At 38.6% G+C, this 15,009-nt stretch overlaps 1 protein-coding gene across 4 annotated transcripts in view; it reads right to left on the bottom strand.

Annotated features, from left to right (window-relative positions):
- Window positions 1–15,009, bottom strand: part of STRN3 (striatin 3) — a 122,647-nt gene that overhangs the window by 5,894 nt on the left and 101,744 nt on the right. For all 4 annotated transcript variants that reach the window (XM_004467931.5, XM_004467929.5, XM_004467930.5 and 1 more), the window contains one exon: window positions 1,662–1,769. In XM_004467931.5, coding sequence (XP_004467988.2) covers window positions 1,662–1,769 — 108 coding nt within the window. The remainder of the gene's footprint in view (window positions 1–1,661; window positions 1,770–15,009) is intronic.

Here is a 15,009-nt window from a genome sequence, read left to right as displayed (position 1 = left end):
CTCAAAAGACTGCCAAAGTAGATACTACTCCAAATAGTGGGGGCTCCTGAGAGCTCCAGAGACACCCAGGTCTTACAGTCATGGCAGATCGCTCTGGAGTTTGGTGCCTTGCCAGTGGGCCTTACTTTGGAGTTTGTGCTCCTGAGTTTGACAGAGCTGGACTCAGATGTGACTATTCTACTACACATGCCTCTTCTGTCCCTTTTATTGAACCTATAGTTGGCGCTGGAGTTGGTAGGTATATGACAAAGAGACTTGAATCTCTGGGCTGTCCATATGCCAGCTGGGCCCTGAGCTTCAGTGGAATTGCAACACTTACTCTCCAGTTCATTGGACCATCCAGGACAACTAACAAGGAGGTGAGAATGGACAACTACCATACCACAGAAATGAGAGAGTCTACAAGTGCAAGCAATTGAGTCCCATCCATCAGCCATGTGGGATCAAATCCCCCTCTCAATAAGAGATGGAGTGGGCATCACCATCCCAGAATCCTCAGGACTGGGAAATAAAGTATGGACTAGATGGCCTTACTGGTATTCTACTTAGACTTACTGTGATTGTATTAATGGAAGGAATTATGCCACTGATGTGGAGACAGTGGCCACTGGAGTTGCTGAAGGTAGGGAGAGGGAAAAGGAGGTTTAATATGGGAGCATTTTCAGGACTTGGAATTGTCCTGAATGGCACTGCAAAGACAGATGCAGAAATTGTATGTCCTGCCACAATTTTGGAGTGGGAAAGTGTAAACTACAATGTAAACTATAACCCATGCTGTGTTACAATGCTCCAAAATGTGTTCATCAATTGCAACGAATGTACCACACTAATGAAAGAAGTTGCTAATGTGGGAAAAGTAGGAGGTGTAGGGAATGGGGCATATGGGAATCTCCTCTATTTTTTTATGTAACATCTTATGTAATCTATGTAACTTTTGAAAATAAATAAAAAATATATTTCTTTTAAAAAAGGAATGTCAAGTAAAATGTTACTTGAATGATGGGATCTAGTGCGAAACTCTAATTAAAAACTGTCATGTCCTATATAACCATAAAAAGAAACCTATAATTCTGATTTCATTGTCTTACTTGAAAATTGTTGCCCTGTAAAAGCGCTGCAATATTTTATGCATATTTTAGGTATTGACAGACGAAAAACAGAGTCCTTACCAAACAAAACAAAACCAATAAAAGAAAAAACACATAAAAAATAAGACAAACAAAAGCCCACTTATGATTAAATTTAAGGTTTGATTTAACTTCTATGTAATTAATTTCCTTACCAAAAAAAATAGAGATAATTAAAACTGTCTACTACATCATAATCTGAGCACTAAGATATAGTTTTAAGAACATATCTGAAATGTGAAACACCAGAAAGAAACTTCTTCTACTCTATTAACTTGTAACAGAATAGGGAGGCAAAATTTCAGATGGATTTATACTTCATTAACATGATAAGAAGAAATCATAATAAGTAAGGCAAGGTAATATATAAAACAACATAAATTATAATTGTGTTATATTAAGTAAAAATCTGAGTTAAAATGGTTTAAGTTGGTAATACTGAAGTAAAAAATTCAATACTTTAATAATAGCTTTTATGTTCATCTCAAATTTACAGCATTATTAATATGAATGAAAAGAAAATGACTTGCTTACCCGTTTTATTGTCAAAAAATTTGATGTGTCTATCTTCATGAGCAGTTATTGTAACAGGAAGTGTGGGATGACTTACTACTCTGTTAATGTGATTATTGGATTGTAAACCTGGGGAAAAAAGGGGAAGGCAATGCATTAAAATTCAAACCTTCAATTAGAAACTGGATGATGACTTTTTTGTTTAAGACTCGTTACTCTGCAGGAAACAAATAAATTTGACAGCCAAACTAACTAACCAGGACTTTAGAATGATCTAATTAAAAGCCAACAAAACTCTTAAGCTTCATGTCTTTTAATATTGGCATTACTCAGCTCAAGTTTAAAGAAAATTAAGTTTTCTAAAGAACTTCAATAAAAGTGGTTTATAATTTTTAATAAAAGACATACTATATTTACTACTTCTAATAAACAGCCTATAAAAGAATTAAAAGTATTTTATGTAGAAAAAATTTTTAAGTGATCATAAGATGTTTGTGAGAAACAACCTGCATCCCACCCACTGACAAAACAAAACAAAAAGAACTGAAAATAAATGTTCTTTTAGGATGAGACTTTCTTTACAAGCAAGCATTTCCTTTTTTATTATATTAGAGATAAGGAAAAATACAAGAATAAAATCAAATGGAAAAAACGACAACCATAAAAAACCTGTCAACGCTATCAGACTTTAGCTAAATTTAATCCTAAATGTATACCAGAACTCTCATACACTAAATTTCAACACTTAAAAAAAAGTATTTATGTATGTGTTTATCTATGTAGGAAGAGAGAGGGAATAGGGTCCAGGAGACACTGCCAAAGACACTTCTTGGAGTAAATCTGGTTTTTGACATTTGACCATGGAAGCAATTAAACATTTTACATAGTTATGAAACAAAATTTAAAGAAAACAATCTCTAAAAGGCAAAAGTAAATTAAACAAATGAACGTAACTGTATATCCAATTAGTGACAAAACCACAAAGAAATGTAACCTTAAAGGAGAGGGGAGTTCCTAGTGGAATATACCCTAAGGACAAACTATTATAAGTAATGAAACTATTAGTGGTGACATTGGTAGTTTTATTCTGAGGTGGTTTTGCATCTACTGTAGGATAAACCAAAAGATTATGATGGTTTTGTTGAGAACTGAGTTTCGATATGGCTTAAAAAATGAGGTAAGGATGTGAAATCAATTAGATGAATCTGATTTTGAATTGGAAATATTTGTATGAATTTATCCAATGCCTTATTTTAAAAATATATACATTTTTCCTAGTTCCGTCTATTGAAAAGCCTAAAACAATAACCAAGCAAGAAGTCATAAAGAGCAATGCAATAATCCAGCAGTCAAACTGAAGTCTGTTAATGCCATTTCCCGCTACAAGAAACCATGGTTCCTTAGACATGAGAGAAATTTCAGGTCTGGGGCACAAATTGGACAAGATGAACTTAGACAATCTTGTCATATCAGAAAGCAAAAAAGCTACCAACAACTACCAGGGTTATGTCAAAAGGACTCAGGAGGAGAGTGGGTGTAACTCAGTGGTTGAGCACCTACTCTGCATATACAAAGTTCTGGGTCCAATCTCCAGTATATCCTAAAAAACATCAACAACAAAAGGACTCAGGAGCCAACCTGAATAAGCTCCCACTGGCAAAAGATGAAAGAAACTGAATAGTGATAAAGATAGTACCTGTAATGGATTGAAGCACATCAAATACTTTATAACCATGAGAAATTATATTAAACACAACAACAGCCAAAACACTCAGCGGATACCTTTGAAGGAAGCTAGGAAATCACTCCATGGTTTTGAAAACTGGTAAATAAAAGGAAACAATCACTCATTTACTTTGGCTTTCCTATCAATTGCTAACCCCAAGGTAACCAAATTATTGATGAGGGAGTGTTCCCTTTTATAGAAGTATTCTAACTAATGAAGAAGGAATGTAAGAACTAGAAAATAATTTTCTAATAGCTAATGAATTATATTGGATTTAGGCAATTATCATCAAGGTAGGTAACATACACACAAAAACAACCAGAAGTAGTTTCACATCTGGTTACAAAAAGTAACCAGACATGAAACTTTATTTCAAATTCAGAAAATAAAAATAACAGACAAAAAGCAGCTTAACAAGTTAAGGAAGCATTACTCTAACAAATTATGTCCAAGTACTTTTATCACGTGTAATTTTAAAACAAACTCAACTGTTCTTCCAGTGTTTAGAAAGATACACAGATAAGCACAAATAGGTTAAATGACATAATCAAGGTCTCCTTGTTAATGAAGAAAATAAAGAAGAAAAAATGCTTAATCATATTCATATCTTTTTTTTTTTAAAGATTTATTTATTTTTCTCCCCTTCTCCCCCCGCCCCAGTTGTCTGTTCTGTGTGTCTATTTGCTGCGTGTTCTTTGTCCATTTCTGTTGTCAGCGGCATGGGAATTTGTTTCTTTTTGTTGCATCATCTTGTTGTGTCAGCTCTCCGTGTGTGCGGCGCCATTCCTGGGCAGGCTGCACTTTGTTGCGCGCTGGGCGGCTCTCCTTACCGGGCACACTCCTTGCGCGTGGAGCTCCCCCTGCGTGTCATGGCACTCCTTGTGCGCATCAGCACTGTGCGTGGGCCAGCTCCACATGGCTCAAGGAGGCCTGGGGTTTGAACCACAGACCTCCCATGTGGTAGATGGACGCCCTAACCACTGAGCCAAGTCCACTTCACAATATATTCATATCTCTTAAAACCAAACCCTGTTCTTTTTTTTTACCTTTAGCATTGATACAGTACTTTCTTTGCTCTTGCTACAAAAATACAATATTGTTAACTATACTGTAACTTAATATAATTACATGTTATATTTCCCTTGTATCACCTTATTCTTAGTACCCTGAAGTAGAACAGTCCTGTATTTATATTTTAACCACAATCCTCATTTATTGCCAAAATCACTGTTATATAGTCCCTACATTATCTTCCAGCTGCCCTTCAACTAACATTAACCATCCTAGACTACCCCCATTTCAGCCACAATGACATCCATAAATCAGTAATGTTTTTTACACTTTTTTTCTTTAAAGATTTATTTTATTTCTCTCCCCTTCCCCCCTGTTGTCTGCTCTCTTTGTCCATTCACTGTGTGTTCTTCCGTGTCCGCCTGCATTGTCAGGCAGCACCGGGAAACTGCATCTCTTTTTCGTTGTGTCATCTTGCTGTGTCAGCTCTCCATGTGTGCAGCACCACTCTTGGGTGGGCTGTGCTTTTTTTCAGGTGGGGCAGCTCTCCTTGACAGGCACAATCCTTGTGCGTGGGGCTCCCCTACACTGGGGTGCCCCTGCGTGGCATGGCACTCCCTGTGTGCGGCAGCACTGTGCATTGGCCAGCTCACCACATGGGCCAGGAAGCCCTGGGTATCGAACCCTGGACCTCCTATATGGTAGGCAGACACTCAGTTGAGCCACGTCCACTTCCCTATTACACTCATTTTAATGTGCTATGATCAACTCCATCCATTACTACTTATTTACAATTGACCTTATTAAACATTCTCCAAACATTCAGCACCAGCAACCCCTCCTCAACCCACATTCTGTCTCCTACCAACTTACTCTCCAATGTCCAACTTCTTAAGACTACTCATCTTATTTAGTCCCTATCAGTGAGACCATATATTATTCATACTTTTGTGCCTGGCTTATTTCATTCAACAGAAGGTCCTCGAGGTTTCTCCAGGCTTTCATCTGCTTTCCCACTTCATTTCTTCTTATAGTTATTTTTTTTCTTTTTAATTTCTCTCCCCTTCCTCGCCCCCCACCCCGGCTGTCTATTCTTTGTGTCTATTTGCTGCGTCGTCTTCTTTGTCCGCTTCTGTTGTTGTCAGTGGCACGGGAATCTGTGTTTCTTTTTGTTGCGTCATCTTGCTGTGTCAGCTCTCTGTGTGGGCGGTGCCATTCTTAGGCAGGCTGCACTTTCTTTCGTGCTCGGCAGCTCTCCTTACCGTGCGCACTCCTTGCGCGTGGGGCTCCCCTACGCGGGGGACACTCCTGCATGGCACGGCACTCCTTGCGCGCATCAGCACTGTGCATGGGCCAGCTCCACACAGGTCAAGGAGGCCCGGGATCTGAACTGCGGACCTCCCATGCAGTAGATGGATGCCCTAACCACTGGACCAAGTCCACTTCCCTATAGTTGAGTATTAATCCATCGTTAAGTATACACCATATTTTGTTTTGTTTTTAGGAGGTACTGGGGATTGAACCCAGGACCTCACACGTGGGAAGCAGGTGCTCAACCACTGAGCTATATCCGCTCCCCAATGAGAGTTGGTTTTTTTGTTTGCTTGTTTTATTTTTGGAAGTACCAGAGATTCAACCTAGGACCTCATATAAGGGACACAGGCACTCAACCACTTGAGCTACATCAGCTCCCCTATACCATGTTTTATTTATCCATTCATGAGTTGCATTTTGTTTGTTTCTATCTTTTAGCAATTGTGAATAATGCAGCTATGAATATCATTGTAGTGGGACTGCTGGATCATACAAAGGAGTATTCTTATTTCTTCATATCCTTCCCAACTCTTGCAGTTTTCTGTTTTTAAAATAATGGCCATTATGTATGGCATGAAATAGCTCATAGTTTTGATCTGCATTCTGTTATAACTAGTGATGTTGAGCATATTTTCATGTGCCTTTTGGCCATTTGTATTTTACTCTTTGGAAAAATGGTTTATTCAAGTCTTTTGCTGATTTTTACACTGGGTTGCTTGTCTTTATATCATTAAGTTATGTGATCTCTTTATGTAATATGAAAATCAAACCCATCAGATATGTGGTTTACTAGGATATTTTTCTATTGAGTTGGCTGCCTTTTCACCTTCTTAGGAAAATCATTTGAAACACAAAAGTGTTTTTGAGGAAGTCCCGTTTACCTATTTGATCTTTCATTGCTCATGCTTTAGGTGTAAGGTCCAAGCAACTACCAAGTACCACAAGATCTTGAAGATGATTCTCTACATTTTCTTCTAGGATTTTCATGGTTCTAGTTTTTATATTTAGGGCCTTGATCCACTCTGAGTTAATTCTTGTTTAAGGTATGAGACAGGGGTCCTTTCTTTTAGATATGGATTACCTGTATTTCTACCACCATTTGTTTAATAGCCTATTCTGACGCAGCTGAGTGGGTTTAACAGCTTTGTCAAAAATCATTTGACCATAGATTTGATTTCTGAACTCTCAATTTGATTTCATTGGTCAATCTGCCTATCTTTATGCCAGTACCATGTTGTTTTTACCACTGTAGCTAGATAATAGGCTTAAAAGTCGGGAAGTGAGTCTTCCAACTTTGTTCTTTTTTTTTTTTTCCTTTTACGATTAAAAAAAAAATTATTTCTCTTCCCTTCCCCGCACCCCCACCTCCGGCTGTCTGCTCTCTGTGTCCATTGGCTGTTCTGAGTCCGCTTGTATTCTTGTCAGCAGCACCAGGAATCTGTGTCTTTTTTTATTGCGTCATCTTGCTGCGTCAGCTCTCTGTGTGTATGGAGCCGCTCCCAGGCAGGCTGCACTTTTTTCATGCTGGGTGGCTCTCCTTATGGGTGCACTCCTTGCAGGTAGGGCTCCCCCATGCAGGGGACACCCCTGCATTGCACAGCACTCCTTGCATGCATCAGCACTGTGCGTGGGCCAGCTCATCACATGGGTCAGGAGGCCCTGGGTTTGAACCCTGGACCTCCCATGTGGTAGGTGGATGCTCTATCCATTGAGCCAAATCCACTTCCCCCAATTTTGTTCTTTTTAAAGATATTTTTGGCTATTCAGGGGCCTGATCCTTCCAGATAAATTAGATAATTGGTTTTTCCAATTCTACAAAGAAGGCTTTGGTATTTTAATAGGATTGTGTTAAATCTATAGATCAGTTTGGGTAGAATTGGCATCTTAATGATATTTAGCCTTCCAATCCATGAACACAGAATACCCTTCCATTTATTTATCTTGGTTCTTTTGGCAATGTCCTATACTTTTCTGAATATAGGTCCTTTATGTCTTAAGTTTATTCCTATTTATTTGATTCTTTTAGTCACTATTATAAATGGAACATTTTTTTCTGACTTCCTTCTCAGATTGTTCATTAGTAGTATATTGAAACACTACTTATTTTTGCATATTAATCTTGTATCTCGACATTTTGCTGAACTTGTCTATTACCTCTCGTAGCTTTGTTGTAGATTTTTCAGGACTTTCTAGGTATAGAATCATATTATCAGTGAATAGTGAAAGTTTTACTTCTTCCTTTCCTATTTGGGTACTTTTTATTTCTTTTTCTTTGCCTAACTGCTCTAACTAGAACTTCTAGCACTAAAATGAGTAACAGTGGAACAGGTATCCTTGTCTTGTTCCTGATCTCAGTGGGAATGATCTCAGTGGGAAACTTTCATCTTTTACCACTATTAGCTATGGGTTTTGCATATATGTACATTATAGAGAAAGTTTCCTTCTATTCCTATCTTTTGGAATGTTTTCATCAAGAAAGGATCGTGCATTTTGTCAAATGAATTTTCTGTATCTACTGAAATGATCATTTGATTTTTCTTCTTCAATTCATTAATGTGGTATATTACACTGATTTTGTGTTGAACCACCTTTGCATACTGGCATAAAACCCACTTGATCATGATGTGTAACTTTTTTTTTCTTCTTTTTTGAGGAACAAGGACCTTGTATCTGGGAAACCAGTGCTCAACAACTGAGCCACACCAGCTGCCCTGAGTTGGTTTTAATGGTTTGTTTTGCTTGTTATATTTGTTTTTTTCAGGAGGCACTGGGAATTGAACCTGGGACCTCCCATAGGGAAGGCAGGCACTCAACCACTTGAGCCACACCTACTCCTGATGTATAACTTTTTAAATGTATTTTTGGATTCAGTTATCAAGTATATTGCTGAGGATTTTTGCATCTATATTCACTAAAGATATTTGTAATACCTTCATTTGGCTTTGGTATTAGGATGATAGTGGCTTTACAGAATGCGTTTGATAGTATTCCTTCCTGTTCAATTTTCTGGAAGAGCTTGAGCAAGATTGGTATTAGATCTTTGAATGATTGGTAGAACTCACTGGGAGGCCATTTGGTCCTGGACTTTTCATTTGGGGAGGTTTTTGATGACTTTCAATCTCTTTACTTGTGATTGTTTGCTGAGGTCTTCTATTTCTTCTAGGGTCAGTGCAGGTTGCTCAAGCTTCTCTAGGAATTTTCCCATTTCATCAACATTGTCTAGATTGTTGGCATACATAGTTGCATAGAATCTTCTTATGATCCCTTTTTTCTGCAGTGTCAGTGGTAATGTCCCCCATCTCATTTCTTACTTTATTTACTTGCATCTTTTTTTTTCTTTGTTAATCTAGCTAAGGGTTTGCCAATTTTGCTGATCTTCTTTAAGAACCAACTTTCAGTTCTGTTGATTCTTCTTTTTTTAAAAAAATTCTCAATTTCATTTACTTCTGCACTAATCTTTATTCTTTCTTTCCATCTGCTTGCTTTGGGATTGGTTTGCTGTTCTGTCGCTCATTCTTCTAGAAGTGCAGTTAGGGCTTTAATTTTAGCTGTTTCTTTTTTTAATATAAGCACTGAGGGCTATAAATTTCCCTCCTAGCAATTTTTTACTGTATCCCATAAGTTTTGTTTATCTTTTTTTAAAGATTTATCACACATACACCCCCCCACCCACCCAAGGTTTGTGCTCACTGTATGCTCTCTGTGTCAGTCTGTCTTCTCTTCTCCTCTTCTCTTTAGGAGAGGCACTGTGAACTGATCCTGGAACCTCTGAAGTGGGAGACAGGCACTCAATTGCTTGAGCCACCTCAGCTCCCTGGTTTGTTTTATCTTTCCTTGTCTCCCCTCCCTATCTCTTCTGTTGCGTCAGCTTACTGTGCAGGCCAGCTCCCATTCACCAAGAGGCCCAGGGAAACAAACGCAGGGCCTCCCACATGATAGTCAGGAGCCCAACTGCTTGAGCAACATCCACTTCCCTCCCATAAGTTTTGCTATGTTGTGCTCTCGTTTTCGTTCAACCTGAGGTATTAATTTCTCTTGTAAGGTCTTCTTTGATCCACTGATAACTTAATATTGTATTGTTTAATCTCCATATACTTATGAATTTCCCCATTTTCCACCTATTAATTTTTAGCTTTATTCCTTTATGATCACAGAAAGTGTTTTATATAATTTCAACGTGTTTAAATTTACTGAGATCTACACTACAAACACAGTATTTTAAATGGTTTATCTGAAACTAGTACCCAGGTCCAGGGTTATTTCTCCTGCTCACCTTGGTGGACATATTTATGAATTAAATTACCTCTAGAACTGCTGGATCTGGACTGCTGGGGAGGAACTTTCCAACACTGCAAATTCACTCTCCCATCTCCATTCCAAACTTTCTCCACTTCTCATTCACCTACCCTGGTGCTTTCCTCCTTGCTCTTTGCCAATGGCCAGATCTACTTCATAGCAAAAAATAAGATAGCAGAGAAATTCCTCAAATTCTTATAACCAAATCTACAAATGCACTTGCTTCCATTGCTACCTAAAATTTCACCCAAGAGTTGGTCCCTATCCTGTCTCTGATCATGTCCTCTACGTATGCCCTGGATTTTTTTCTGTTGCCACCACCTGAGGGATCTCTCTCTTTCAATGATCCCTTCTCTAGTCCCTCCAACTTCTCTCTCTCTACTAAATGCTTTGGTTATAGTCTATCTCCCATCCTAAAGATAATTCCTCCATACTACATCTACCTTAGTCATATCCCTTGACCTAACAGCCAAACTTCCTGAAAGAGTCATAAAATTTATCTCTCCCCCTTCACCTCCCACTTCTCTGTTCTTTTGCTGTTTGATTTCTCCGAGCATCTGAAATCAGTAACCACACCCTTCTTTTTTAAAAAAAGTTTTGAGATATAATAAACAAACCCTAGAATGCACTTATTTAAAGTATACAATTCAATGGTTTTTAATATATTCACAGATTTGTGCAATCATCACCACAGTCAATGTCCATCACCTCAAAAAGAAACCCCACACCCTTTAGCTGTGCCTCCCCTAGTACCCATCACTCTGACCCCTATACCTAAGCAACCACTAATGTACTTACTGTCTTTATACATTTAGCTATTCTAGACTTTCATATGAATGGAATCATATAATACTTATACTTTTCTGACTGGTTTCTTTCACTGAGCATAATGTTTTCAATGTCCATCCAAGCCATAGCCTGTACCAGAACGTCATTACTGAAAAATATTCCATTGTATGGTTACAACACAGTTTGTTTGCTCATTCATCTCTGGATGGTCATTTGGGTTATTTCCATTTTTGGCTACTATGATTGTGCTGCTATAAATATTCATGTATAGAAAAAAATTGAAAAACTTTAAATGAGATCTGACTTATATCCCACATATGATCTAATCCTGAAAAAAGATACATGAACTCTTGAAAAGATGTATATCCTCCCGTTTTGGGGTGCAATGCTCTATAAATATCTGTTACAACTAGTTCATTTATCATATTATTCACACTGTTTCCTTATTGATTCTCTGTCCAGATGGTCTATATAATGCTGAGGATGATGTGCTAAAGTATTCAACTATTATTGTATAGACGTCTATTCCTTCCATCAGTTTTGCCAGTGTATGTCTCATGTATTTAGGGGCATCTAAGTTAGGTGCATCAATATATATTACGGTTATTTCTTCTTGGTGAGTTGTCCCTTTTATTTTTATATAGTAAACTTCTTCATCTCTATAATGGTTTTGCATTTAAAATCTATTTTATTTGATATTAGTATTGCTACTCCAGCTCTTTTTTTTATTACTATTGGCATGGAATATCTTTTTCCAGCCTTTCACTATCAGCCTTATTGTATCCTTACATCTAAGGTTAATCTCTTACAGACAATAAATGGCTCATCTTTTTTTTTTTCCATCCATTCTGTTAGTCTTTGTCTTTTGATTAGGGAGTTCAATCCATTCACAGTGTTACTACTGTAAAGACCTTACTTACCTTGTCCATTTCATCCCTTGGCTTTCTGTTGTCATATCTTACTAATGTCTATTATTTCAACCCTTTCGGTTTCTCTTGCTAATAATCTTCATTGCTACACTCTTCTCCAGGCCTCTCACCCATGTCTTTTCCTTTCAGGCTGTAACACACTCTTTAATATCACTTATAGATCCAGCCTCTTGGTAACAAACTCTCAGTTTTTGTTTGTGAAAAGTTTAAACTTTCTTTCATTTCTTTCTTTCTGGGGATTGAACCTGGGACCTCGTACATGGGAAACAGGTACTCGAACCAGTGAGCTCCTACACCTGCTCCCTTCTACTTCATTTCTGAAGGACAGTTTTGCCAGCTAGAGAATTCTTGACTGGCAGTTTTTCTCTTCCTTTCTTTCTTTTTTTAAGATTTATTTATTTATTTAATTTCCCCCCCTCCCCTGGTTGTCTGTTCTTGGTGTCTATTTGCTGCGTCTTGTTTCTCTGTCTGCTTCTGTTGTCGTCAGCGGCACGGGAAGTGTGGGCGGCGCCATTCCTCGGCAGGCTGCTCTTTCTTTTCACGCTGGGCGGCTTTCCTCACGGGCGCACTCCTTGCGCGTGGGGCTCCCCCACGCGGGGGACACCCTTGCGTGGCACGGCACTCCTTGCGCGCATCAGCACTGCGCATGGCCAGCTCCACACGGGTCAAGGAGGCCCAGGGTTTGAACCGCGGACCTCCCATATGGTGGACGGATGCCCTAACCACTGGGCCAAAGTCCGTTTCCCCAGTTTTTCTCTTTCAGTACCTTAAATATATCATACCACTGCTTTCTCACATCCATGGTTTCTGATTAAAGAATGGCACTTAGCCTTATTGAGGCTCCCCTGTATGTGATACATTGCTTTTCTCTTGCTGCTTTCAGAATTTATCTCTAGCATCTGAAAAACGGAATGGTAGATGGCTCAGAATTGGTCTACTCAGATTTATTCGTTTGGAGTACACTGTTCTTCTTGGATATTAATATTCATGTCTTTCATAAGAGTTGGGTAATTTTTGGTCAGTATTTCCTCAAATTTTCTTTCTTCCTCCCTTCCATTCACTTCTCCTTCTGAGACACCTAAAACACACATTTGTTTTGTTACTCAATTCCTTGAGACCCTGTTCAATTTTTCTATTTTTCTTTTGCCCTTCTATTTTTTCAAGTTCAGTGATCTTCCTCAATTTCACTTATTCATTCTTCTGCCATTTCAAATCTGCTGTCATAAGCCTTTAATGAATTTTTGTGTCTTTTGTTCCCATAAGCTCTGATACTTTTTAATTTTTCTTTATGCTCTAAGTGTCATCTAAATATCCTTTATCTCTTTAAACATATTTTCTCTCATCTCCTTAAATTGTTAAGGAGATTTGTGTGAACATCATTGATTAGTTGTTTTGAATCCTGTGTCTCTAGTAGATTCTTGGTTTGTTCCTTTGGTTGGGCAATATCTTCCTGTTTCTTGTATGGCTTGTTATATTTTATTGCTATCTAGGCATTCAATTATGTTGGTGATTTTAATCTGTTGATCAATTTTTCTCTCTTGCCTAGTGGTTTTATTTCACAGGTCTTTGATTTTTGGTTCAATTTTTTCTAAAACTTTAAAATTACCACAGGGGCAGGGAGCCACAAATGGGGCATAGAAAAGGGAGGAAAGACAAGCCTTGTCTTCCTTCATTTTCCCAGCAGGCCAGGAAATGGCACTCTTTGCACACCTTTCCATGGAGATGAATCCTTCAATTTCTACTAACCAGCTCTTCTGAAACAGTAATTCAAAACCAAATTATGGTGGTTATATCTGCTGAAGAGAAACTACACTCAGCCCCCCGCTGTTGCACCCTTCCTTCTCTCAGGAAGGAATATGTCCTTTCCTCTCTGTGTTGGCTGCTCAGCCACAGGTTTTACCAAGGTCATTTGCCTTGTGTGTGGGAAATGGGTGATACTCCCAGCTGCGTGGGCAGCAGTTAAGTTTTCCCTTTTGTCTTTTCATTTCTGTCCCCAGTCCCTGATATGCAGTCCCCAAAGTGGTTCCCTCAAATGACTTTTATACCTTCTCCCCTATTTTGCAAGAGACCTGCACCTTGCCTGAGCTACTATGATATAATCTTCTTCCCCTTATTTATCTTCTGATAAAAGTTCACAAACTGAACTGTGGCATTTTGAGATTTTATGAATCCCATAAAATGAAAGATTATATTTGTAAACTAATCTATTCCCCTGGGTATGATACCCTTTGTTTTAAATTCAGTTGAGAGGCCTTTGATTAGGTTACTTGATAAGACTGCTGTGAGGTATAACTCAGGTTGTGTCCCCCATTCCCTTGCTTGGTCTGATATAAATGGACACTCAGACAGATACAAGAAGGGAGAGCTCTGCCATTTCTGATCCTGACATGTGAGAGAAAGGAGTCTCAAATAGCTGAGGCCCAGGGAGAGACGAAACATTTGCCTGATAGCCTACAGCTGAGCTTGGGAAGAGAGTGGAAGAGTCAAGACTAATATAGAAGGCCCAGAAAGAAACAAGGCCTATGCCAGGAGAGAGGGGACTACAGGATTACTTAAGCACAAAGCCCCAAGAGGCTGGACCCACAGAGTAGCTCAAAGGGAGCCAGTACACCCTGGGGGGGGGGGGGGGGGGCGGGGGGGGGTGGTTGGCGGGAGGCAGAAAGTTTGGCAGAGATCATTCCACAACTTGCTCCAACATAAGGCAGCTGACTTGGGTGAGAAAACACTTCTTATGGTACCTTGAGTTGCACTATTCATGGGCTTCAAACTGTAAGCTTTTACCCCCAATAAAAACTCTTTATAAAAGCCAACACATTTCTGGTACTTTGCCTGGGCTGCCCTTTAGCAAACTGAAACACTACCTATGAAGAAGTCTTACCAAAGAACATTTTTACAAGTTTATTGAAAAGGGAACCTAAATATAAATAAGCCTCTAAATCTATTACTAATTCAGAGGAAATAAAGGACAGAGGTGTGTATTAAATGACAGCACAGAGATATAGCCAGCAAAATCTTGACTAGGAAATTGTGTGACAAACTATTTGCTTTTATTTAAAAATGCAAGTAAAATACAAGAGTGGATGTGGAACCCATGGATGAAAAAATATCTGAGCAGACTACTGACCAATCAATATGCATAGACCTTATTTAGATCCCTATTCAAATGAACTACAAAAACACTTAAGATGTTGGCCATTTATACGTAATTATTAAAGCTGGATGATGAGTACATCAGGTTCTTTATTGCATTCTCTCTACTTTCATATGTATTTCCATAAAAGTTTCTAATTATTTTCCCTCCTTT

Source organism: Dasypus novemcinctus, chromosome 3 (genome assembly GCF_030445035.2).
Source record: "Dasypus novemcinctus isolate mDasNov1 chromosome 3, mDasNov1.1.hap2, whole genome shotgun sequence".
Taxonomy (NCBI): domain Eukaryota; kingdom Metazoa; phylum Chordata; class Mammalia; order Cingulata; family Dasypodidae; genus Dasypus; species Dasypus novemcinctus.
This window is presented reverse-complemented; position numbering and strand designations above follow the sequence as displayed.